The sequence below is a fragment of the Chlamydotis macqueenii genome, chromosome 23, assembly GCF_036417535.1.
Source record: "Chlamydotis macqueenii isolate bChlMac1 chromosome 23, bChlMac1.mat, whole genome shotgun sequence".
Classification (NCBI taxonomy): domain Eukaryota; kingdom Metazoa; phylum Chordata; class Aves; order Otidiformes; family Otididae; genus Chlamydotis; species Chlamydotis macqueenii.
In genome coordinates this window covers 5,682,214-5,707,515 of record NC_141578.1, presented here as the reverse complement: position 1 = coordinate 5,707,515, position 25,302 = coordinate 5,682,214, and the positions used below count along the sequence as shown (strand labels likewise).

Sequence of the window (25,302 nt, the reverse complement as noted above, 5' to 3'; positions counted from 1 at the left end):
GGCTCTCGTCGGCCCCGGGCACGGCTTGCTGAGCCCCTCGGCGTCACCAGCTGCTCTTCCATCACCACCTGCTCGTGCTGCTCTCCTAAAATTCATGAGATGATGCAGGTTTTTTCCACTTCCCTCGCTGTAGTCCATTAGGAATAATTAAGAAATCCAGCTAAAAACTTGTCTGAGATCATTAACAATATCTACCTGACAAGAAGGAGGTGTTAATTAACATCAATTGACCGAAAAAGCCCCCCAGCCCGGCCAGGTGAGATGGCGTGCTGTCTCGTTTTCCTACTGCAGTCCGTTTGTCACGCGCGCAGAGCTGCGGCCGCGGTGGGGCTGGTGTGTTGAGATCCGGGCTGGTTCCTGTCCCTTCCTCCCTGCTGAGATTTGGGTCCAGACGCGCAGACCCTTCAAGCATTCGAGGGTGCAGAGTTAAGCGCAGAAGTCTTTGAGGTAAGGAATACTTAAGTAAACTTTCCTGGAAGAAGTGGTGAAAAATGCCCCGGTGCGGAAATCCATCATCGGGGGCAGCGAGTTTGTGTTTCTAAGCGAGGTGTAGTTCAGATGTTGGTCATGTGGCTGCTTCTTTCAAGTGCTTGCTAGGGTTACTTGCAGAGTTTGTTTGTTTTCCTTTGGTTTTTCTTTGTATTAGGCTATTTTTTCCCCTGCCAGTCACAGCCACAGGGTTCCCATGCGTTTGCTTCGGCGTTTGCTTCCCTTTCGAATTCCTCCTCTACCGCAGACCTATTGTTTGATTTTTTTCAGTCAAGCAACCGCAGTCCTGAAATATTTCCAGAATTTCCCTTACGTGCACGTACACGCACGCACCCTCCTCGGCGCAGCGGGTGCTTGTGAGGGGTCGGTGACGTCCTCGGTAGCTGCGGGAAGGTCTAAGGTCCCTCGGGATTTGATGCCATCCCCCCTGCTCCATCGTGAGAGTGAATTGGGGCTCCTGATGCGTCTCAGATCTCCTGTCCCTAATAGGAGCAATGAGAGAGGGAGAGCGCTGTATTCGCCAGAGAGAAAATTACTTGGAGGAGAAATCTGAAATTTCACACTCGATGCTCTGCTATGAAATTTAAAAGCAACCCTCAAGATCCCTCTTTCTCTCTGCTGGAGCTTTTTTAACTTTTTTCCTCCCCCCCCCTTCCTGTGCTGCTGTGATGGTTTGGCGGCTGTTCAGCTGGTGAGGAGGGGAATTGTTCGCACCGGGCACTAGCAAAAAAAGAAACGTAACTCACAATGCGGTGAGGGGAGCTCTGAAATTGCCCAAATTCTTCTATTTTATACTTTAATTAGTTTGAATTAGCAATGGGAATAGATGCGTAAAATGATCCAGCGAAGGGTGAAATGGAAAAAGGGAAACGCTATGGAGGATCTCTCCGTTATGATGAAGTTAGCACAGATGATGTGCAGGTGCTTGTCCCGCCGAGTCATTTCCCCGGGAGCTCGCACCCGAGCACTCGGCGAGGGCGGACGGCAGGTTGTCTCCCGTGGCGCTCACTGCCCTTGGGCTCAGGCTTTGCGTGTGCACCTCAAAGCCTGGAGGGCTCGGGGCGACCTGGCCCCTTTTCGGGTGCCCGGAGTGGGACGGGGAGAGGCTGAGAGCCCCCTCCAGCCGCCTTCGCTCCCGGCGTGGCTCCTGGCTCTTCCTCGCACCTCAGTGTCACCATCAGACTGCATTCTGTGGCACGGAGGGGCAGGAGGGTTCAAGAGAGCTCAGATCCGCTCTGAGCCTTAACCTCTGAGCATCCTTTGCCCTTTTCTGGTTTTCCCCTGAAGGTTGTGAAAAGTTCTGCACAATCAGACTTGGATGGGTTTTGGCTTTCTGTGTCTGTCCTTTTTTGGTTTCATCTCAGATCAGTTGAGGGAAACACAGCTACAAACACAGATTCCTGTGATAATTTTGAAATGAGCAGGGCTAAAGAAAAGCCGCCTGAGTCCCAGCCCAGACCTCTTCGTGCGCTCAGCCAGCAGGACCCTTAGGCCAGCCGCACTGGCACAGCTCTAACGCAAACAACTATTCAGCTTTAAAACCAAATTCCCACCAAACTATGCAAAAGGTTTGGAAATGTTCAGGAAAAAGTCCCTGCAGATTCCAGAGAGGTTGAAAATGATGGATGTGCCCCAGGGGAACTGGTTGCAAGCTGGGACTAAATATAAAAGCTAAGACTGGTTGCAAAGCAGAAAAACAACTATTTGTGGAGTTCATTCTTGTTTTCCCTCCTCCGTCCCTGGCAGAATATTTCCCCTGTTAAAAACTTGGCTGTAGCAAAAGTGCTGAGATTTTCTAGAGCGTGGGTACGGAGGGAGGGCCAGGGCTTTCCTGGGAAGCCTGGGACGTTTCTGGAGAGCAGGCGAGTTCAGCATCCCCCGTGAAAATCCTGAGCCCCAAACCGGGCACAGCTCCTGGCCGGGGCTGTCAAAGCGAGGAACCCCTCCGGCCCCGGGGGTCCCTCCAGCCCCCGCCACCCCCGCGCCGTCCTTGGGAGATAACTCCGGCATTTCTGGCTGACGCTAGCGAGGGAAAGGCGCTCCGTTAATAATCTCCTATTTATTTTAGCAGCGCGCAGGAATGTGCCCGGCAGACTAAACACTACGGCCTCTGCTCCGCGCGACGGGGCTGGGGGGCTGCGTGCCAGCCCCCGCCATGCCCAGGGCTGGGCTGGGGGCTTTCCCCTGCCAAAGCTGCTGGGGAGAGGAGCACAGCGTTCCTCAGAGCTGGAGGGGGCTGCGCGAGGGGAAATGGCAGAGGGACCCTGGAGGTTTCTGCGCGGGCGTAGCAGAAACAATTTTTATTGTAATCAAAGTTAGAAAGTGCTCCTTGCACGGGGAGATGGATGTTTTCCCTCTTTCCTTTTCCTCTGCGCTCACCGGCCTGTTCTGGAATCACAGCTGCCTAATTTTCCCTGGCTTTTTTGCGGCAAACACCACCAGCCTGTGAACATTTTGCTGCCTGCTAACAGGTTTATCCTCCCCAAAGCCCTGCGAGATGGAGCAGCGATATCACTTTTTAGATGAGGAACTGAAGCAGAGAGATGCTCCGTGACCCATCCTAAGCCGCGCAGGAAATGCGGGGCAGAGGGGGAGATTGAACTGAAACCTTCCAAATCCTTACTCCCGCGACAAAGGACCGTTCTTCATTTCATCGGTGCTCCGTAGTCACGGGGACATGAATGCAGGAAGGGAGGGCACCAGTCATGGTTTGTGGTGACAAATAGTTTACAAAGTCTTCATCAATGTGAGCATCGCAGTTTGTCATTTGGACTCTGAGAAATGTACCTTAAAAAAAAATAATAATCTTCATAACCAGGTGATTTCGGTGCACAAAATCACTTTGAAAGTGTTTAACCTTCATCAGGAAATCCCCCAATGCTCGTCCCGAAGGGGGACGCTCGTTCCGAAGAGGGACGCTCGTTGAAGGCGATGCTGGCGCGGTGGAGGCTGGGGTGCCGGGTCCCGGCGCCGGGGCAGCGCGTTCCCGTCCCGGCGAGGCAGCTGGAGGTGGCTGTAGCCGGTGGCGCGTTTCCAGGCTTGGTTGAGCAGCAGGCTGATCCATCGTGGCAGCCCTCGAGTTTCAAATGAGATTTTGTGTGCGTTGTTGCTTCCAAGCTACACCTGTGAATATTAATAGATTCTGGTTCTTTTTTTTTTTCTTCTCAGACTGAGAACTTTTTATTTTTCCTCCAAACCTCCTTGAGCTCTGGCAGGGCCTAAGTGTTGGTTTTGATGGCAAAACCCAAAGCTGGAGTGGGATGTTGCTGTTTCTGCCTTGCCGTGCCTGTGTTCCGCGGAGCATCTCCCTAGCGCCGTCCTTCTGAAGCGCGTGCAGGCCGGCGTCACCCGTTTCAGCTGCTCCTTGTCTATGCAGAGAAGGCAGAGCAGAGGATTTTGTGCTTAGCTCTGCCCTGAGTAGGGGCTCGATCAATAGGTTTCTGCTGTATTTGTAAAGGGCTGGGCAGAGGACAAGCCAGGGCCACTCTATAATCCAGCCTTCCTACTGCGGCTGCTCACCTTTCTCTGTTAGACAGCAAATGGAGGCGCTGGTTTTTAGGGTTTTTTTTCTGATCTAAGAGGCGGCAGGAAAAGATGATGCTTCAGATGATCGTTATCCTTCCAGTCTGTCGGCTGCCGCCCAGAGGGATGCTCAGTTGCGGAGGAGTTGGCACGGGCGTTTTGGAACGTGCTGGAAGCTGGCGTGTGAAAATACCGCTTCACCCAGCCTTCGGATGGAGCAGAATACTGGTTTGCATGTGCGTGACTGGGGTCGGGACAGCCGCGGATGTCGCAGTGGAGGAGGAGGAAGGTTCTAAGTCAGTGAAGGAAGCCCAGCGTGCTCGCGCAACGCCGGGTTTGGCTGGTTACAGCCGTATTTTAAGCGATGAGCGTTATTCTGAAGTTGTGCCACCGAAAACAATGACACATTGCCTCCTCCCCTCCCTGGCTCCCCTTCAGAGTGTGTCTCTCCAGTTTCTCTTGCAACACATATTTATCTGCGCCGTACCCTTATGGCTGGTTAATTAGCATTCATGTTTCCTTTCAAATAGAAATTGAGTTGAGTGCTCAGAGCTGGAGCGACTTGTGTTGGAGCGCGTCACGTGGGCGGGATGGTGCCTGCTGCTCTCCCACATGTGGTATTGAAAGACCTGGAGGAGACCAAATTAGGTTGTCAAGGCATGAGAGATGCTTTCAAATAATTGAATTAAAAGACTTGTTTGGAATCCCATACCAGCAGTGGAGAAATGAGAAGAGTTGAGCAGTAGAGGGGCCCGGAAAACAAGACCCAAGCACTGCGGGTGCCCATCCAGCTGGGATGGATGCGGGTGTTGGTGGGCTCCATGCTGCCTCAGACCAGGGTCACGATGACCCAGAAGACTGTCGGGGACAGGGACATGCCTTTTGCTCCATTACCAACACACTTAACGATCTTGGTCGGTGCTTTGGACCCCAGAGTGCTACTGTGATAGAAATCCAAACCAAAATGGCCAAAGTCAACTGATTTTTAAGGTAGAAATTGGTAACAACTTGCTGCCTGCCTGGCTGCTTCCCTTGCTGGTTGTCTGGGCGAAGGCTGTGTAACGGAGTCACCCCTGCAGACACGGCTGTGCTAGACAGACGTTACACATGTGAGCATCTCCCATCTAACCTGCCATGGTAAGGGTGATATTTAGCACTACGGTTCACAAATGAGATTTTCATTTTCTCCTAACCAGCTGCAGTTGTTGCAGGCTTTTTCCCATCCCTTTAAGAAGTGACTCAGGCAGGCAACTGTCAGTGTCTTGGGTGCTATTAATATCTCCGTAACACCATGATGTTAAGTATATGTATATATATTTTTTTTTTTTAATTTGGGGAGGAATTGGAGGAGAGGATGGATGTTAAAAAATAACTCCTCATCCTTGTGTGGCTGGGCCTCTGTGTGAGCGAGCCGACAGTCCTGCCCACAAAAAAAAATTTGCTTAAAATCCTTCCATCCAAAAAGAGCTGACTGCACTAGAATAGTGTTACTGGAGAAACTGCCAGAAACAGCATTCCTGTGACTGCGCAGAGGAGCGTGCAGGCTGCGGTCATCAGGCAGCAGGCTGGGTGTTCCCATTTTAGGTCTTGACTTTCCATGCGCGTGGTTGGCGGCCTGGGACCCGGCTCAGTCCCTGGCACCTCGTCCACGCAGGACGCTGGAGGCACCCGCGGGAGACAGCAGCGTGGTATCGGAGGGGTCTGGGTGTAGGCTTCGGCTGGCTGTGGGTTTGCTGCGGCAGAGGATGCGCCGTTCCAGAAAAACCGCATCCCGTCCAACAAAGGACCTCGGTCCCTCAAAGCGCGTAAGGGGACGGCTGGCTTAGGGCTCTCCCTGTCCTCGCAGGCTTCAGCGGGGCTTGGGACCCCAGTTCCCCTGTCACCCCCCTTGAAATAGCCCTGGTCCCCTCCCGTAATGCTTATGGGGACAGGACCCGTGCTGCCCGCCCCAGCTGGGCTGGCGGCCGCTGGAAGGAGAGGTGAGAATGTCACGTAGATCCCAGCTGGCAATTTTCCCTCCTTTCCTAATGGACTGAATGTGGTCCCCATAACTATAAATTTTCCTGGCTTGGGTCAGCTGAAATTGGAGACTTAATGCTATAGAAGGGCAGGTTTTTATTTTATTTTTCCGCTCTGTGTAATCACATTGATGGCAGCAGTGTAACGGTCTTGAATGATGGGTGACCAGAGGAAAAGAAGGCATCTCCTTAGCTCCCTGTTGTTATTGTCTTTGGGTGCGGAGCAAAATGTGTAGGCTCCAGGCTCGATTGTGTAAATCTCGTTAGAAAGCCATTCCCAGCTAATGAAACCCTGGGAGAGAGGGATTTGGCTTCCCAGCCTTCAGCCTTATAGCAAAGGCTGGAATAAATCCATCTTTGGTTGCGTGCGGGCGGCTCTCCCCTCTCCCCCGTTGCGAGGGTGTATTTATTGGAGGAGCCGACAGCATCCTCGTTGTCTGAGATCAGCCGCGGGTCAGCAATTTGTTGCATCTGCACTTGGATGATTTCGGGTGACAATTATCTTCTCTTAAAAAAAAAAAAAAAAAAAAAAAACTAAAAAACCCTAGTGTGCAAAGAAATCTCACCTGGTCGTTAATTCTCGGATGGAAATGGTGATCAGACATGTAAATAATTATTCCCCGCGCACTGCGAGCCCGCTCCGCAGCTTGCTGGGCAATATGTGTTAACGCAAGGGGCCAGAGCCGTTAAGGAAAGCTGTGGAAACAGAATATCTGTGAAAAATGCAGCTCATCTTCCCCTGTTTGTGTCGGCTGCGGACGCGCCTGCCGCAGCCGTGCATCCCGCTTGGGGTCACGTCTGTTTGGCTGCGACTTTGCCGCTGGAAGCCCGGGTTCGCTCGCTCCTCTGCGTGAAACGCGGTTGTCTCTGTGCCTCTGCGCTCAGTGGCCGTTAGGCTGTTTGCTGAAGTTTTGGGGGCATCTGCTGAGTTATTGGTGTTATCACCGTACAGACGTGGCGGACACCCCGTAACGCGGGCTCCCGCTGCCCGTGCCGGGCTGTGTGCCCGATCGTGTTCCTCCTCTGCCAGGCGCGGGGCCGTTCGGAGACCCGGACCTCCTGAGCCCGCTGCTGCCTGCGCCCCCGCAGGGATCCCCAGTCCCTGGTGTGCCAGCCCATCCTCGTTCCCTGCCTTCCCTTCCCATTGCAGCAGCTGAAGCAGGAATTGTTTATTGCTCTGTTCTCTGTTTTTTCTTGTTTCCTCTATTTTTTTTTCACCCACCTCATCTAACGTGTGCAGACCCGGTGAAGCTTATTTCCCAATTCATGTCTAACTGGTCCGGACCTTGCTCAGGGTTCGCTGTCCGTCTGTTGGCTTTTGCTGCTGAGAGCAAAGCTCCGGCCGAGCCCGCGGGCTGGGGACCGGTGCCCAGCGACGGGGACGTCCCAGTGCAGACCACGGCACCTCGGGCGCTTGGGCGAAGGGAAGGGCTGTAGGACCCCGGCTCGGGCCGTGGGTGTTTGGTAAACACCTGCTTGCTTTAAGGAAACAAACTTTCTGTGTTTGAAAACAGCCTGGGAAATGTGTTTGTGTAACAAAAGGGGCTGGAGGAGGCAAAGCCAGCGGTGCCCTGGCAGTGGGAAAACACCAAGCCCGCGGCAGGAATGTGCAACGGCTGAGGTGAAGATCCAGCAGTGCCGGAGCATCCCGACTGCTGGAAATATTGGCATCGGTTTACATTCGCTTTATCTCCCGCCTGTCCCAAAGAATAGGGGCGTCCTGTGCGTTGAATGAAGTCTCTGAAGGTTTGAATCCTTTTTTTTTTTTTTTCTACTCGATTCTTTTTTAATGCTTTACAGCCTTATGTTCTGTAAATGAAGGCATTGGATTTAGAAAGTAACATTTAGTGCCGCTTGGGATTTCCAGTTATTCTTCAGTCGGACTTTGAGGGCCTGACGGCTTTGTCATTTTGATATGCGCAAAAGATGGCAACATCAGAGACGTCAACAGCAAATTATTTCCACTCCTGATTGCTAGGCTTGGGAGCAAAATATTCAGGGCCAACTTTAGTCTCAGCATAAATCTATTGAAATTAATTAAAGCGGCAAATCTGTCCCACGGCTTCCAAGGATGCCGGAAGGAATTGGAGCGACCGTAGCTGTCGGTGAAAACCACCACGAAGGTCTCCGTGCTGCAGCGTGTGGTGACCAAAGGAGCTGGGTACGCGGCTTGGTCTGATCGTCGTGGGGACAGGCAGAGCGTCTGCAGGTGCTCCGTTCTCTTTCCCACCGTCGGCAGGTTTCTCCAACCAGGGGTCTTTCGGGTGAAGGGAAGGGGAGAGACTCGGGCGCGGTGGAAAAGCCTCCAAAGAGCGGAAGGCGCAGCGATGCCAACTGTGTCTGTTGGTGTTCGTGATGGACTTTAAGGTCCTGGTGGCACCTTCTGTTACAGGAGGACAAGACGAGTGCTGTCCCACAGTAAATGTATTATAACGATGACAAATTTTCTGTAACTCGTTGCAGAAGCCGCCTGCACCTAACGGGTGTCCTTTGTACTTGGCGAGTACATCTGCATCTTGGGGAGCTCTAGCGTTAATGCTGGCCTGTGATGAAACAGCTAATTAACGGCGTGTGCGGCACTGCCAGGAGGGCATGTGTGTGGGAGAGGGGAGGAAACGGATCCGTGCAGGAGGGGTTGCTCTGGGCTCAGTCTCTGCTGCCTTACTGGGCTGTTCCCAGTGCCCGAGGCTGCGTCCAGCTCTTCTGTGGGACTGGAAACCTGCTGGGGCAATGATGTGACTTTCGTGCCCTCACCCTGTTTCCTTCTCCTTGCCTCATGGGATCTCCTCCGCAGGCTCACCCGCCCTGTGCCGTCGCGCCCCTGCCCTTTGCCGGGCGTGTGCGTGGGCAGAGACGCATCCCTGGAGCTTTCCGCCCTTCCTCTGCCTGCAGCTCGCCGCCTCCTTCCCAGCTGCCCGGCGAGGCAGAGCGGTCCCGTGGCCTCTGCTTCACGGCCTGGGAATCAAAACAGAGGAGCGGTGATGTTCCTGTTTGTTTAAATTTGCTCGTCCAGTCTCAACTATTCCTTCAGGGCTCCTCTCTGGCCTTGAGAGAGCAAGCCGGGCGCCTTATCGCAGGGCGAGACACCCACATTGGGATAATCCGTCTGTATTGTCTTGAGGCTTCAACGCAAGCAATAGCTTAAAGTCCAGCCCACCGTGGTCCGGCGGTGGCCTGGGCGGAAGGTGTGCAGGGGCTGCCTGGGTCCCTGCCATGCCGGCCATCCCCGGCTCGAGGCGGGAGCGAAGGGAAGGCCGCCTGCGTGGAGCGAGCAAACGGCATATTCCAACAGCTCTTTGTTTTCCTCCGTTTTGATGTGGCCCACAGCTTTGCTGTGTTGTCTCCTGAGACGTTATTCTTTTGCGATAACAGGGCCGGCGTGCTACAGCTGCCATGGGACAGTGGTTTTCTTCTTTGAGGGAAAGGACTTAAAGCTCATTATCTCCCAGAATTAGAGAGTTTGGGATGTACTTAAGAGGGTTCATTTCTCACACTGGTGGTCAGGTTCCTAAATTATGTTTTTGACAGCGGTATGTGATGGTGTACAAATGGGAAAGTGGAGTAGCAGAAAATTGACTGGCAAGGACAACGTAATGTTGTTAGAGAGCAATTCTTACTAAAAAGCCGTGGAGACGACAGTGTTCCTGGAGCAAACGAGTTGTAGGACCGCGGTCGGGCTGTGCGAACAGTAATGATACGACTCCGTGACCTTTAAAGCTGCTTAGGGCATTCAAATGCTTTGGATTTTCAAGGCTCTACAAAATTACACAAACTGGTCATGCCTGTGACTTTCCTCCTAGGTTTCTGCAGTGTTTAAATAATTAGAAGAACCCTGAAACGGTTCACGAAACGGGGAATTGAGGGTTGCTGACGTGCCTGCCTCGCAGCGTGCAGCCATCCTTCATGGCCAGCAGCGGAGCAGAGCTCAGCAGGGTCTGGGATGGCCGTGCTGAATCTCCCCAAGGCTGCCCCAACGCTCACCGTCCCCTTGGAAAGGTGATGTCCCATGGGATGTGGCTGTCCAAGGGATGAACCCCACAGTGCTCCCAGCCAGGTTCCTGCTCGCCTGGCCCGGGATGCGTGATGCTTTCCCAGGAAAGCAGGCAGAGGTAAGCGGGCATTGTAGGAGCTGGACGGGCTGCAAGCTGTTGTTTTCGGTTCAGCCCATTCTTTGGGCAAAGCTGCTGTTGAATAATAACGTCAGTCACACGCGAGGTGCGGGGCAGAGCCGAGGTCGGGCCATTTAAATGATACTTGCGTGTGCCAAGAAAACAAACAGAAAGGGCCAGTCAAAGCTTTTCAGTGTCATTGACACCCTCGGACGTGCCAGCGCCGGGAACAAAGCCCGCATTGTGGCGGAGCACAGCCTGCGAGTCTGTTCGGAGCGGGCAGATGCGGGGTTGCCCACCCCGCTGTGTCGCGGCCAGTTGGCCACGTGGGATCCCTTTCAAGGTGGGTGGTGAGACGCGTCCTCCCGCGCAGCCCTGGGCTTTCTCCTCAGCACGGAGGGTAAACAAAATGTGGCCTTCGTGTCCCCGTGCGTGCCAGGGGTGGCAAGTGGCCAGGCCCTCGGAGGGACGCGGGAAGGGCAGCGATGGGGAGAAGCCGTATGGCAGAGGGAGCTCTGGTCTGCCTCCGTGGTGGGCAGAAGGGTGCCATCGGGACACTGGTCTCAACACAGGGTGTCCCAAGTGTTTTTGGGCAAATTGCTGCAGACCTCGTCTGCGTGCCCCTAGAAAGTGATGTGCAGGGAGATGCGGCCACACCGGCTCTGGAGGGAGAGCGGCAGCGGTTCGTGGCGGCAGCCTGGGAAAGGGACACGCGGTGCTGCCCAGGACAGGCTGCAGCCCTTCTGCTGTCACCAGCGCTGGTCCCTCATCTGTAAGCTGTGGATAATGTGTCATCTGCTTCTGGGAGCAGCTGTGGTCTATTATTTTGTGTGTGCACATGTTGCCCATTCCAGCAGGGCTACGACTTCTCTTAAAGCCCCCGGGCACGCCAGAAACGCGGGGAACGCGCCGCCATTCAGGGGCACCAGGTGTTGGTGACCGTCAGGTGCGGCCTCGGGTCCCGGTGGGTTTGGCCAACTTGCTCCATCGCCATCCGTGCAGCAGCGGAGCAGGGCAGGAGTTAAGCCCGGGGCCCCACTGGAGAAAGGGAAAATAACCAGCGTGGCAGGGGAGCGGGAGGGAGCGGGGGTCCCTGCTCTACAGCGAGCGTGGGGCTCCAGCTGCCTCCCGTACACATGCTGCTCATTTTTCATCCTGAGCCCAGCTGCCGCCAGCATCTCTCTCCTACCCCTGTTCCTGCCAGTTTTATGAGAAGAGAATAAAGAGGGGAAACCGATAACGGCAGAGGTTCATTTGCCAATTGTCAGGCCGCCGGTGCATCAGAAATAGAGTCATCGGTCTGCTTTCTCCGCCGTGCTGGAGCTGCGCAGGCATCTTTGCATTAGCAGCATTATTTATTCATGGCCCCCCCAAGCTGCTCTGGGTTTTTTTGGAAGAAGGGACCTGCTGATGCTCCTGTTTTTTCCAGGGCGGCTTTGGCCTTGATTAGCTGGCTCCGTGTGCAGGCGGGATGGGAGAAGCTGCCTTTTCCTGGAGAGCTCAGCCTCTACCCAAGGGTGAAGCCCTTGCCTTTGCCGGCGGGCTGCGATCGATCGGATCAGCAAGGGCGGGCGCGGGCGGCGGGATCTGGCTGATGCCGCTGGCTGCCCCGCTTTCTTTAGCTTGGTAATTAGAAGCTCTCAGAGAGAGGGAAGAGAGGTCACGCGTGGAGTGGGCCTATTAACCCTGTCCCTTGGCAGCTACCCCGCAGAGAAATGCCCTTGGAGCAGCTGCTCCGGTGCAGGCTTCCCACAGGAAGGCAGCTGAGGGGAGGGAAGATCCTCTTCCACCTCCACTGCTCTGCACACAGGTGGGGATTCGCCTCCCGTGGGAGGTTTGCGGCTAAAAAACGTAATGCCAGGGACTAAATTTTGCCTAGAAGCGTTGGTAGGCTCATCTCTTCCATATGGCAGCAAGAACCACCGCGGTGGTGCCTGATGTCCTGCCAGAAGCAGCTGTCTCGAGGCAGAAGACAGAAAGCAGGTCACATCCCCACCGGTCTTTCTCCTGGTGCGTCCTCACAGCTTTTTGGCTTTCCCACGTTGGCCCTTAATGAATTAATCTTCCGTGGGTCTGTTCAGTGCCGTGTACTTACAGCTTCCCGGGACAAGCCGCACATTTCAATGGCTGGGGAACCTTCCCCCTCATCTCCAGCCTCACTGGGAGCCCAGTTTTCATGCCAGCAGGTTTATTTTATGGTTTCCGAGTCTGTTCGACCCCAGAACTGGTCCGTAGGTGGGCTGAGCAGCCGTAGCAGGATCCCCCTCGCAGTCCGTCGGCTCTGCTGCTGTGCTGACGCCAGTGAGATTTATGGAAATGTATGCAGAAGTTCCTCAGGCTCTGATGGAGCAGAAATAGTTTCATGGCGTTATTTGCCCAAAATGCCAGCGTTTTGAGTGCTGTATCCGGACAGTGAGAAGCCGATGTCAAAGTCACTGTTTACAGCAGGAGCTGATATGGCTTCTAGGGACAAGTGACTTAGCATTGCAGCTCTGGGAGCATTAATGCAGCAATTCTGGAGTTTATGTCTGAGCTCTGAGCTGATCTCACCTCTGCCTTTCGTCAGAGCGATGCCGTAGCCCCAGAGCCACTCTTTGATTCCGCTTCTCCCATGCAGCACAACAGCAGCCCCAGGAAAAGCAGGTAAAGATGAAAGCTGAGCTCTTTGCCCAACCTTCTCTGGCTACAAAAACCATTCCAGCTTTTCTTTTTGGATAATGGGAGGCCCTTGGTTAGTTTTCCCAGCTTCCCAGGGGCGCTTCCAAGCCGCAGGCGGCGGTGTTTGCTCTGCGGCGTGCCAAGGTTGGGGGCGGGGGGGGGGGTTGGAAGCGCTGGCTCGGTGGCGGCACTGCAAACGGAGTCATGTCCCAACGGACGGGAGTGTTGTGAGGAAGGTTTAATGGGGGAAAACCACCGTGTTGTGACTTGTGACCCAGCAAAACCCCTAATTGTGTGCTGAAAGTAAACGCCAGGCTAGCGCGGTTTCTTTTGCCTCCGTCTTGGCGGGTTGCCTTTGCTGCGAGGGCTCCAGTCGCTCCTCCTGCGGTTAGCTGGTCAGGAGTCACCCGAGCAGTTAGGAAAGGAATGTTAAAGGCCTGTTGTGTAAACCAACCACTGTCTGGACAGACTTTTGTTTTCAATATAAATCTGCTGCAGGGAATGATTTAACCTTCACTTATTCTTTTTTTTTTTTATTATTTCATTAAATAAGATTTATACAGGTATGGTATTGGAAAGGTCATCCATCCCCTGAGCTGTGGGAAGAGCTTCGCGCATTCCTCCCTCTTCACTTTCCTGCTTTACCCCTCGTTTCAGGGTGGGAAAACACAAAGATTGGGTTTTGTTGCCGTCCTGGAAAGTTAATTTATATCTGTGTGGTACACACAACCCGCTCAGCCCTCCTGTCCCCTGTTCCCACACCCAAGCTCAGCGGTATTTCGGCTGGAGCGGCTGCTGTCTGGCCTTTCCCCAGGGGAGGCTGTTCCGCTCCTCTCGCTGAGAAAAGCCGAGGTGATGTATCTGGTGACTGCAGGAGGACCTGAGTTTGGGCTGAGGTTCTCTGGCTCGCTGTGCTCCTCACGGGTCGCTCTGCGCGCTTTCCGCAGGCTGCTCCTCTTCTGGCTCTGAAATGAGATATTTGATGTTTTTCTTGTTTACTGATAAGTTATGAGGCTGAATGAGGGGTTTTTGCAAAGATGTGTAAGATGCTGTAGCAGCAAAGCGTCGGTGATTTCGCACGCCAGCGTGGCTGCGCTTACAGTTGTGCTCCGCTTATCCTCTCGGCTCGGCTGGCCGGCCAGCCCCGAGCACAGCGTCTGCTGGGAAGCGTCCCTGGTCACCCAGAGGAGGCTTCATCCAGGCAAAAAGGTTCACAAGCCAAGGCAGCGGAGCTGGAAAGGATGTTTTGCCGCTTTCCTAGCAGCAACTGGTTCTCCAGGGCTTTCCTGAACCCGGAGAACAGATGGTTGGGCTGGAGGCTGGGATGCAAGGATGAGGGACTCTTGTTGACATTGCCTTTACTGGTGTGCTGTTCTTCGTTAGCGTGTAAGTGCCACCAGTCACCCAGGAATTACCCAGCTATGATCTCTCCATTAGAAGAGGCCTCTGATCAGGTTAATTGTGCCTGAGGACGCGAAGGCGGGCTGAATTTCTGAGATGGAAGGATGCCACACGCATCAGGTTTTCGGTGAATGGTCAGCGATTGCTTTGGTTCTTTCACAGAAGTGCAAGGGCTGGAACAGCGGCGTTGGTGGTGGCAACTGGGACTATTGGGATGCTGGCTCGCCCGGGTCTGCTGCGGAACGGAGGGGAGCGGTGGCAGCTTCCAGCCTGGTGCTTTTTTTATTTTTTTTTTTTTTTTCCAGCTTCTCGATGGTCTGCTCTCCCTCTGGGGAAGCAGAAGCCCAGGCAAGCGTGGGGAGGGTGGAGGATATGTGTTTTAACAGTAAATACGGCCTTGTTATTTATCAATGCAGAGTAATTGAAGTAATTTCATGTCGGCTTTAAACGCAGCGCCTAGGGATCTAATCTATCTGTCTAATATTAATGGGTAATATTTGGTTGCCTCATTCATTCATTACTGTTTTCATTAAGACTCTAATCCCATTTAGGAGTCTGTTTGTCATTTTAAACTCCTCTGTTTTATCTTAGCCTGCCACGATCCTTTTTAACAACTTAACTGAATTGATGCGTTCTAGGCTGGCAGCTTGGGGAGGGGGCCTCTGCTGTCTGCCATGTGGTTTTTATGGGGAGAGAGGAAAAACAGACTGCTGAAGGCAACCGCGAGCAGCAGGCACCGTGATACGCACCACTGAGATGTAGGGCATTCGCAGCAGATCGGGACGTCTGCGTTTCAGAGCGTGGAGCTCCCTGCTCTGACACAGAGTGCGTTGACACCTGGTTTGAAGCCTCCATCATTTCCCAACCAGTGTAAGAAGCTGCTGGGAGCTGTGCTGGTGTTTAGACGTGCTCAGGGTGTTTCCGGACAGGCGTTACCGTTCCCGCCGAGGTATCGCCGCTTCCAGTTGTTAGGAGTGCTCCTTGACAGCGAGGTGCTGAGGAGGGCTGCGGGAATGGGCATGGAGATGTTAACCCCCAGAACATCCACAGATGTTCTCAAGGTGGAGCAAGCTGCATCCATGCGGCCGGTACCCGCCTGCGTGGTGCTTGTACCGGAGCAGGACACCGCAGGAGCCGGGGCCGGAGGGACGGCTGTTTGCCACAGGTGGCGGGAGGGGAGGTCTGTCCTGCTGTAGCTCGTGTGGCAGATATTCCCAGCTGGGCATCGCCTGACCGTACCAGCGTCAGCCCTGTGGATGGCACAGCTTGTATGGTCCAGGGACAGAGTTAACACCAGCCTGGCCTTTTTCTGCATCAGAGCATCGCACAGAATAAAGGAATTTCTATAAAGTGAGCTGCGATCCTCAGAGGAGGAGGAACCAGCAGAGCTGGAGATGCCACCTCCTGCATCATCCGATGCACCCACAACCGTAAGCACTGAGCCAGAGCTGTGACCGGGGGGTTTTGTGCTGCAGAGCGGCCTCTTCCCACCGCCTGATACCAGGGGCTGTGTCCCCAGTCCCACCTCTCCTCCTGGCTGGGTCCCCGCACCCTCAGGCTCAAAGCACCCAGGCAGCCTCGGCGGGGCCCCGCGGCGCGGCTGGGCATCACCTGTGGCGCCGAGTGGGCGGCGCTGGGCATCCCCTGCGCTGCGAGGCGTCCAAGTCTAATTAGAATCCCCGGGAATGGAACCATTGTGCTGTTAATGACTCTCTGGCAATGTTCTGAGTAAAACAGTAATTTGAATAAGTGCAGTCCAATTGTAAGTGTTCGCTGAACACCTAATTACGTTGGTTATAACTCCAAAATTATTCAGAATTCTATTTTTGCCCCTTCTTTGCAAAATAGAGAGGGAAAGAAGCACACACTTCATAATTATTCACCTTAATTAATTTTCTGAGCTTCTCTTAAAACTTTTAAATGACTGCAGGGAGCATGCTGTGAGTTACGTGGCAGCACGGCAAAGTGCTGAACGCCGAGGCCGCGAACTGATGTGAGATGAAAGTTTACTGTGTTGGCATGATCCCCACCTGAGCCCAGAAATTTTGGAAAGCTGCTCCCTTTTTATCCTTATTAATTAGTTCCCCCGAGGCCTGGACTAATCAGTGCTGCAGAGGATGCGGCTGGGTGGCTGTGGCAGGGTGGTCTCGCCGTTCATCAGAAGACGGTGCCAGCGCTTGCAGAAGCCACTTCTGATGGCAGCGGTGATGTCCCCCGCACGTGGCCGCTCTGGCGATATCAGCCCCTTATCCTGAAATCCCGATGGGCAGCAGGGCTGTTGTGTCACCCTGGCTGAGCAAGCGATCAGGTCTGCTGTGCTCAGACACGGCTTGTCCTCGTAGGACGCTAACGAGGTTCTTATAGCCGGAAAGCCAGACCCATTGAAAGGGTTGCTTGGATCAGAGTTTAAAGAACTTTCTCCACATGCATCTGCAGCACTGGAATTAAATAATCCCTTTGTAGTCATGGAAACGTCATCTCTGTGTCCTCTCCCACTCGCTGCTTTTCTGCCCAAAGTTACAGGCATTGATTTGGTTCTGACAGTGCTTGGGTAGCTCTGAGCATCTTCTCTCTTCTGCTGAGCAGCACGGGAGAGGAGACCCAGGTCCTCCAGTAGCTGATGTCTCTGTTGGGAGAACGGGTCCTCATCCCGCTCCGTGCCTGGGTGGTACCTTCATCCATCACAGGGACCAACGGCTTAGTCCCCGCTGGAGCAGGTAGTCCTGTCTTCAGAGGCTCGGCAGCACTTTGGGCATGCTCCTCAATGCTTTTCCATTAAAACGCTCTCCCTTTGCCTTCTTCCTTTGCATCCTGGCTGCTGCCCCACACGATGCACTGGCTGCATCCCACTCGCTGCTGGGTCTTCCGTGCCCGCTGCCGGCATCGGTTTCGGCATGTCCGGGATCTCCACCGGCTCCGCTCGGATCGAGCGTAAGTCATTTCCTGGCAGGACTTTCCATGGAGCGTGGGGCGGATTGGTCCCACAGGTCTCGCTCAGCAAAGCAACAAGTGCTCACAGCCCTGCGCGCTGGTTTTCTCCTCGGCAGACGCGGTGTCACGGGAGGACTCCAGATTTGAACGGTTCTGCATGAGGGCGCAGGGAGGAGAAGCAGCAGGAAGAGTCTGTCAAACTTTTTACGAGCCTCTGGGAAAGTTTGGCTTTCTTTTCCCCAGCTCTGTCACCCTGACACATTAACGGCTGGAACTGATGAGTCCTCCTTGCTCCTTCCCACACTTTTTCATGTCTCCTGCAGCACAAAGCGGTGCTTTTTCATGAACAGAGCGAAGAATAAAATCTCATTGGAAAGTTCATCAACTGTGGGCTCCTGCGCGCTGAGTGATAGATAGCTTTAATTACATTGAACTAGTTGGCATCTCCACTGCGCTCCCCAAAGTCATTAAAAATAGATTTTCTGTTTGAACTCCCGCACCCCGAGGGGTCTGCAGGCAGCGTGCCGTGGCCGTGGGACGCGCTGGGGGCTGGCTCCAGCCAGGAGGTCAGAGGTCTGTGCTGGTAGCAGGCGTAAGCTATGGAAACTTGACTTTGTTTATTTTATGTATTTATTTATTTGGAACTGGATTCTTGCACTTATCTTATTTTCTCTGGAGGCCGGCAGAGTTTGGATTCATGTGTTTTGGAGAGTCTGTATTGATTTCCCCTCCACAATGCTATGGGCCAGGCAGTCAAGAAAAGCAGTGATGAGACTTTATCATTTAATTATTGAGAAGCAGGTTCGTTTCGGCAGGAAGAAAGGTAACAGTCGGAAGGAAGAGAGGTAACAGTCTGGCTGGGGGGAGGAGGGCTCTGCCCTCCGGAGTGAGCAAATTCCCCAGGAGTGTTGGTTTCTTGGCTGTTGTCCTCCATGCAGATGCTCCTCAGCCCCGCCGAATTCCTTTATCGCTCTGCGTTGGCTGTGACCGCGCTGGTGTGGAGTGCCGTTCTCCCTCTCTTATCCCCAAAATGACCTGCTGCCAGTCAGCTGAGGTGTCCTGGCCTCACTGGCGTCTCCGGGCTCTGCAGCAGAGCAGCGGCCCATCTCGCAGGCGAGGAGGCGCAGGACTTGAGACTGTGTTTGGAAAATTCCTGCATGCGTCTGCATGACATCAGGACCTCTCACCTCATGGTTCTGGTAGCTGGAGCAGATATCTCAAGGTACCCAAAACTGGGATCCACTTTTGAGAGCTCAGGCGTCACTGTGATGTCTGTGAGCACTCCGGAATGGGGGCTGGAGCCGGGAGCTCTGTTTTCCAGGTGCCGCAGGAGATCGTGCTCCCGCTCTGCGGATAAGTTCATCAGTTCAGGCAACAGCTTTCTTGGGGCTTCGTCTGCGACGGGGAATACACTCCTGAAGTGGTGATAGACCTTCTCAGATGTTTGCTCTGAGTGCCAGGAGCGTTCCTCTGACCTATCTTCTCTAATGTAAACAAAGAGAAGTATTTGCATTTAAAAACTAAATACTGGAAACCAAAGCCCTTTCCAAATAAACCATTCTGCTGCACACAGAGCTGCCCCGGGGGCTGGCGGGATGAGAGAGCAAACAGACCGGGCTGTGACAGATGGGAGTCCCCTTGGTTATGCATAGCTGGAGGTGCTGGGATGGGGATGACGGGATGGCGATGCCGCGAGTGCCTGCAGCCGTCGGAGCAGGGCTGGGCAGGCAGGACCCGGCGGTGGCCGCGGTTTGGGGTTGCTGAGCGAGTACCTGATGGCTGCACCCACTCCTTTCCTCCCGGCCTTTGGGGAGCCGTGGGCCCGCAGAGCCAGCACCGCACAGCTCTCGGGCAGCATCTCTCCTCCTCCTTCGCTGCCCTTGCTGCAGGCAGCAAACCGCTCCGAACTTTGTTGGTTCTGCTGTATCTGGCTGCTGATAGAAACATTTCATTCCTCACTTGAGCCACCTGTGGCTGTAAAAATCTGCCGAGACCGATCCTCTGGGCCCTCGTTCCCCCTTTGCCGAGCTGAGTGGGCAGGAGCGTGGGCAGGGGTGTGCGAGAGGGGCTCTTCAGATGCCTTTTCCAAGGCCAAGCCGGATCCGCACCAATCGTTAGGAAGGTCGGCGTGGTGCCGCGATACTCGACCGTGGGGATGCGGGCGGCCGTGCTTGTGACAGCAATGGCCTCTGCCATACCAGAGACTCTCAGCCATCCGTCCCTCTGCTGTCTTCTCTTTGTCTTTCCTTCTGGTTTTCCCTTCTGTGCTTTCCCGTCTCATTTTCTTACTGTTTCCTTCCTATTCAGCTGCTTCTTTGCCTGCAGCCTCTCTTTTTTCTTTTCCTTGGTGGCTGAAGGGGGCACGGGGACATTCTTGGACCTAGGATTCCGCTGTGCCCCCGCAATCCGTGTTGGTTTTCCCTCCGCCTGCAGGCACTGGTGTTCCTTCTCTTCTCTCCCCAGCGCAGCCGTTCGCATGCACAAATGCTTTGGTCTCATAATGATAATTAGGCTGGCAGAGAACAGTTTAAAAATACCTAAAGCCAAGAGAGTGTGTCCAGCCTGCCATCAGGAGGAGTGAGGGCATCAGAGCTTTACTTCTGTACTGCCTGTGAAGGAAACACAGCTCTCAGACTTCTGTGTTCATGATGGGGTGGGATAACATATGGATATACCCTGTTCTTCATGGTATTTCTATTGTTTTTCCTTTAAAATGAAACATATTCTTTAGAGAGTTGGAGTATTTTTGATACTTGGATGGCGGATGGTCAGGGTGGTTGATTATGCGGTTGTACTGTGAGAACTGGGCAAATGCTGCAAACCCCCCCAAACTTTTTCGTGCATGCGAATATTTAAATGCCTTCTGTTCATAATCTTTTTGAACTTCTTCATTTAAACATTTGCGTGGGTATTGGAGCGATGCATGAATTTTTATGAAGGGTGAATTTCAAAGTCACGGGCATAAGCATTGGAGAAAGGCAGATGGTTTATTCTTCCCTGAAGTCTTTGGCTTTCCTCCAGCCGGGGACCACGGGCTGTGTCCGGGCGGTTGGGGGTGCAGAACTGGTGACCCAGGGGGACCCTCGGGGCTCTGCTGCCCTGATGATACCGTGCTTGGTCCGAGCAGGTACCAGCAGGTACCCAGCTCAGTGGGTGCCGGCCCGGCCCCGCACCTCTGCCAGGTCTGCTTTGGCCACCCAATGCTGTGACTCTAGGCATTGTTCAATATTTCTGCGTGGTTTTTAAAAAATTATCATGTGCAGAAGCCACAGCTTCTGAGCAGAAAAAGAATCCAAAAGCCTAACATAAAATAATCGGTAACGAACTGTTATTCATATCATTCAAATCCTCCGTTATTTGTAGAGTGCCATGAGAGCATCCAGCTCCTCACAAACGTGAAACAAGCCCTGAGCTGCATATAAATCGCAGGGACAGATCCCGTCGAGCCTCACGGTGTGGGTAAGAGACAGGGGATCAGCAGTGCCTGGTGGATTTAGGGCTGCCTTGACCTCCGGGTGTCCCACCGACACGGCTCCGAGTGCTGGGCACGTTCAGGGGAGATGCAGCGCCCTCCCTTGCCGCATCCTGCAGCGGCTGGTGACTCCCGGGGGAGCTGCTTGTTTGGTTTGAAAAACACAGGTTTGCTCCTAGGCTGCCATCCAGGAGCCGTGTGATGGCTGCGTCTCTGCTCTGCGGTGGGAAATTTGGGATTATGGCTGGCGATGGGGTGGGATCCACAGCCGTGCCCAAACCCAGGCTGTGCCGGCCAGTGGGCTGCTCGCACGCAGCCGTGATGTCTGTGAACGCTTGGAGATCCCGAGAGGGAAGAAGCAAAGCAGGTAGGATAGAGCTGGTTCAGGTACAAGCGTGTCACGTGCAGCCTCCCAAAGCGCAGGCGAGATGCCGGGAGGGCACCTCGGAGGCGTTTGGCAGCCAAGAATCAAACCCAAGCCCTTTCTTTACACCTCTGTGCTATTCCATCACCCTGCATTTCTCTCCTCCGTTTCTGGAGCTCTCTACACCCACCCCAGGCTAAACGCACGCCCCGTGTACCTGCCCCTCACACCCCCTTGGTCCCTGCCCCGCTGTTGCAGCTCCAGGGCTGCTTTGCTCTCAGCGTACCCCAACATGAACCCTCTGCCCATCCCACAAACTTCACCTCAGCGAGGGGAAAAAAAAAAAAAAAAAAAAAAAATAGCCATCCCCACGGCATCCACACGCGATTTTTGTTTTAGGAAAAGCTGTTAAGTAGGGCTGAGGAAACAAGGAGAATAGCAGCCCTATTGGTGTCGTGTTTAGAGAGGAACTGGGTTCTCACTGTGTCAACAGCACTTGGCGTGAAAGTGGCCGTTGTTTGGCGAGACACTGCTCCTTTCACCCCGCGCGCCCCAGCTGCTGGGAGCCGGGCGCTGTTTTGACGGACAGAGCGAGTGCGATGCCGACAGTTGTTTTAATTTTCAGCCGGTTGCAGGCATCGCTCCCAGGGCCCCGTGCCGGGGACAGCAATAATTATTTGCGGTGTTTGATCGTAGAAATGTAAATACGGTGAAGGGGGACCGGCGCTGGCAGGGCCGATGCAGGAGCACCGCGCTGCGGCGTCGGGACAGGAGATGCAACCATAGCGTGCCCGCCGGAGGTGGCGAGGGGTTGGTTGGCGAGGTTAAAGTGGGATCGCTTCACTGGAGCCAAGCAATGACCCGTGGTTAAAGCTTGGTGTCGTTTTGGAGCCCGTGGGGTTTGCAGTGCTGATAAACGGGTCAGGACCGTGCTGCACCTCAGCATCACGCGGGGACCTTCCTCCGGAGCGATGAGTGCGAGAGGGGGTTTGCAGCAGCGGTCTGGGCTGGTGTTCCCTCGCGCGCTTCCCTCTCTCTTCTGCTCTGGCATCCCTTGCCTGGGAGAGATGGGCGGCCAACTCCGCACTGGAAGGGCTGGGGTGGCCAAGGAGTAAGTGGTGAGATACCCACATAGGCTAAATAAGCTGCCAACGTGCAAAATCCTAATGAATTTTATTCCCTGACAGCTTTCCTCCCTGAAGTAGCTTCCCCCATGGCAAGTGTAAGACAGCAAACTGTAAATCAGGGAGGAGCAGGCACAGCTCTCGCCCCGGCAGCATCTCCGGGCAGGGAGGTCGGGAGAGCTCCCGGCGAGCTGGCGCCGGCGGTGGGAGGCCGGCCGGGCTGCGGGTCTGCTGCGCCCATGATTCACGGCATGGCCGTGCCCGAGGGACGGAGTGACTTCGTGACTCGGTCCCCAATATTTCCCGTTCTTGGCTGACTTCTGCACGGAAGTTTGCGAGACGCTGTTGCGTTACTCGGCTCAGACTGGCAGAGCAGGACCTGGAGCTGCTCTGGTTCCGCGTGCCCGCAGTGCGGTGAGGAGCGCTGAGCCCATCTGTCTGCTTCCTTCGCAGGTGTCCCGGGTGCCCGTGGAGTCCTGCGAGCAGTACACGACCTGCGGGGAGTGCCTGAGCTCCGGAGACCCCCACTGCGGCTGGTGTACGCTCCACCACATGTGAGTCCGGCCTCGGCCGTTTCGGGTGATGATAACAGCAGCTTTCAAAGCCCCCAGGCGCCTCCCACACAATCTTTGCAAAAGTGGATTAGGTTGAAGTTCCTCAAAGCCATTCTTCCCTTCCCTGGACGTTCCCCGCATTGCCATTGAAAGTCCACGAGCTCCTGGGAAGAGGTAAAGGAAAACCAATCCCTTCTTTAGGAGCGGTGGGTCGCGCGCAGCACAGAGAGGGTGCTGCGGACGTGATGGGAAAGCAGAATTCAAACCAGGGGGAATGGAGGCCTCGCGACCTGCACGCTCCGGGAGTCCCTCCCAATTAGTGGGGAATTTTTAAAGGGAATAGTTGACTCGATTATGTGAGCGGGACTTTGCTCTCGTAGAGGCTGCAGCGCTGGAACAGAGCAGAGCGCCAAGCCCTATTAAACGCGTCAGGAAGAGAGATTTAAATTCTGCACGGCGAGGTCAGGGGGTCTGTGCTCCAGCGCAGGGCTGGGGGCTGGCAGCCCCCTCGCACATCAACAGGCACAAAGGGCTGAGGGTTGGTGTATTTATTTTTGTTTTTCAGGGGAGCTCCGGGAAGGGCTCTCTGCATTCAGGAGGTGTTTGTGTCCTTCCTTTCTCTCCCCTGCCATAATAACGATCGCTTCCTAAGGCGGAAGGGGGACCACCGGGCAGAGGCGGCTCAGGGGAGGAGGGGAGAGCCCTGAGGATGCTGGAGGAGAGGAATAGAAATCCCTTCGGCTGCATGCCAGCTCGCAGAGCATCCCCGTTAAATGCAGGGGAAGCGGGGCAGAGGCAGAGTTCAGGGACCCGCACAGCAGAGCTTGGCCACTTGCCTGAGCAGCAGGTGCTGGAGCGGGGACGGCAGGCTCCTCCGTAAATCCGGCCTGGATTCGGGACCTGAGGGCTTTGGGGTGCCCGCTGGCTCCCCGCGGCTGGCTTGGTTTGCAGAGAGTCGGTGCCACGCTTGGGGAGCCGTGGGGGAGCAGTGCGGCCGCTGGCCCCGAGCATCCTGCGGGCTCCGCGCAGGCAACCTGGGGCGTAGGCACCCTGGGCGTCTTTATTTTTTTAGCTTTTTTCCTTTCAGAGAGCCTGTCCAGCCCTACAGCTAAGCCACCCTATGTGCTGTTGTGTCCAAAAGTCTTTACTTTACAGCGGCTCTGTCAGAAGGAAGAGATTTCCATCCCTGGTGATTCCCATCCCTTTGGCTTTTCCCTGGGGAGAGCCATCCCCGGTGCCTTTCCAGCGTTTGGGGCAAAAGCCACCGTGGCCTTGTGATAGTGAGGGGACAAGGAAGTGAGGCAAGGGGATGTGCTCTACTCAGCATCTGGGGTACAAGAGCATCCCCCCCACAGGACAGTGGCCTTTCGGAGCCCGGAGCTGCCACGCAGCCGGAGGGGAGGGCTGCCTGAGGTGTCTGTGGGTGTCCGGCGTTGCTCCTTGGACCCCCGCGGCAGCTCCTCTGCGAGGATCCCCGAGTGCTTCCCTGATGCTAACGAACCGAGTCTTCATAAACCACCTGGGAAGCAGGTAAAGGTTGTTATCTTCATTTTGCAGAGAGAAAACCCTCAATGTCAAGAGAAGGAGGGGAAAGCGCCATTTCCTCTGCCCTTTCGGCCGTGACATTTTGGCATTAACCTGTTCCCAACAAGAGTTCCTTCCCTGATGGTATTTCTCAACCCTCCCTTTGCCATCTGCACTTTCCCGGCCGGCTTGGAGCCGCGATCGTTTTTTAGCTTTTGTCTTAAGCTGTAAATAATTGAGTTTATCTTGCTGTTCCTGAAGCCTCTGTCATATTTGTTTGGAGGCCCCAAGCACCGGAGTGTTTGTATTTAATTTGTCATCTCTCGCCTCCAATTCTGACATCTCCCTCCTGCCAGATGGAGCAGCTGCGCCTTTGCTAAGTGGAAGGGCGAGGGGTCAGGGTGCGATGCTCACGCTGGGTTTCTGAGGGCTGGTTGAAAGGGTGAGGGGTGGAAAAGGAGAGGGTTTTGTCCTTGGAAGAGCAAGAGAATGGCTGGCCGCCCAAGCAAGCCACGGGTATGGTGAAAATCAGCACCAGGTCTCCGTCAGGGATTGAAATTCAGTTGTTTCTGTCCGCTGCTCGTTGTGGGGCTTTGCTCCACGTGTGCTGGGGTACCGAGCCCCCCGGGAGCTGGGGAAGCTGTGTGTGAGAGCTGTGCCCCGCGGAGGAGCCGGGCAGGCCAGCGCAAGGCAGCTCCTCTGCCAGCGCTCGGCATCCGCCTTTGCCGATGCGGAGAGCACGGACGTGCAGGTACTGAGCCAACAGGCAACCGGGAAAAAATGGGAATTTTGTATGATGTGTTGAATGGCTGAGCAGGTGTAGGTGTGCCGTTCAGGGTGGTGTCGGATGGTGTCCTGCCTTCCACCCTTCCAGCCAGAGAGCAATAATAAAGGAAAAGTAAAGACACCTGAGTTGTCCTGGGATAAGCTTTCGTTATCCAATGTTACATAAAGCTTTCCTTGTGTGCTCGTTATGTATGACCGTTGTCTTAGAGGCCTGAGTCCGGGCTTAAGGCTCTATTGTGCGGTGGGGTGCTTGTGTGCATGTGCGTGTACCCAGAATTTGGGCAGTGAGTGCAGTGATGCTCATGAATGAGCTCTCCGTGAGGATTAAATCCAGGAGCTCTGGAAGCAGG

At 54.6% G+C, this 25,302-nt stretch overlaps 1 protein-coding gene across 1 annotated transcript in view; it reads left to right on the top strand.

Annotated features, from left to right (window-relative positions):
- The window catches only part of PLXNA2 (plexin A2), a 167,912-nt gene that overhangs the window by 73,044 nt on the left and 69,566 nt on the right, over positions 1-25,302 (top strand). The window contains exon 5 of the mRNA XM_086765428.1: positions 22,542-22,642. Coding sequence (XP_086621554.1) covers positions 22,542-22,642 — 101 coding nt within the window. The remainder of the gene's footprint in view (positions 1-22,541; positions 22,643-25,302) is intronic.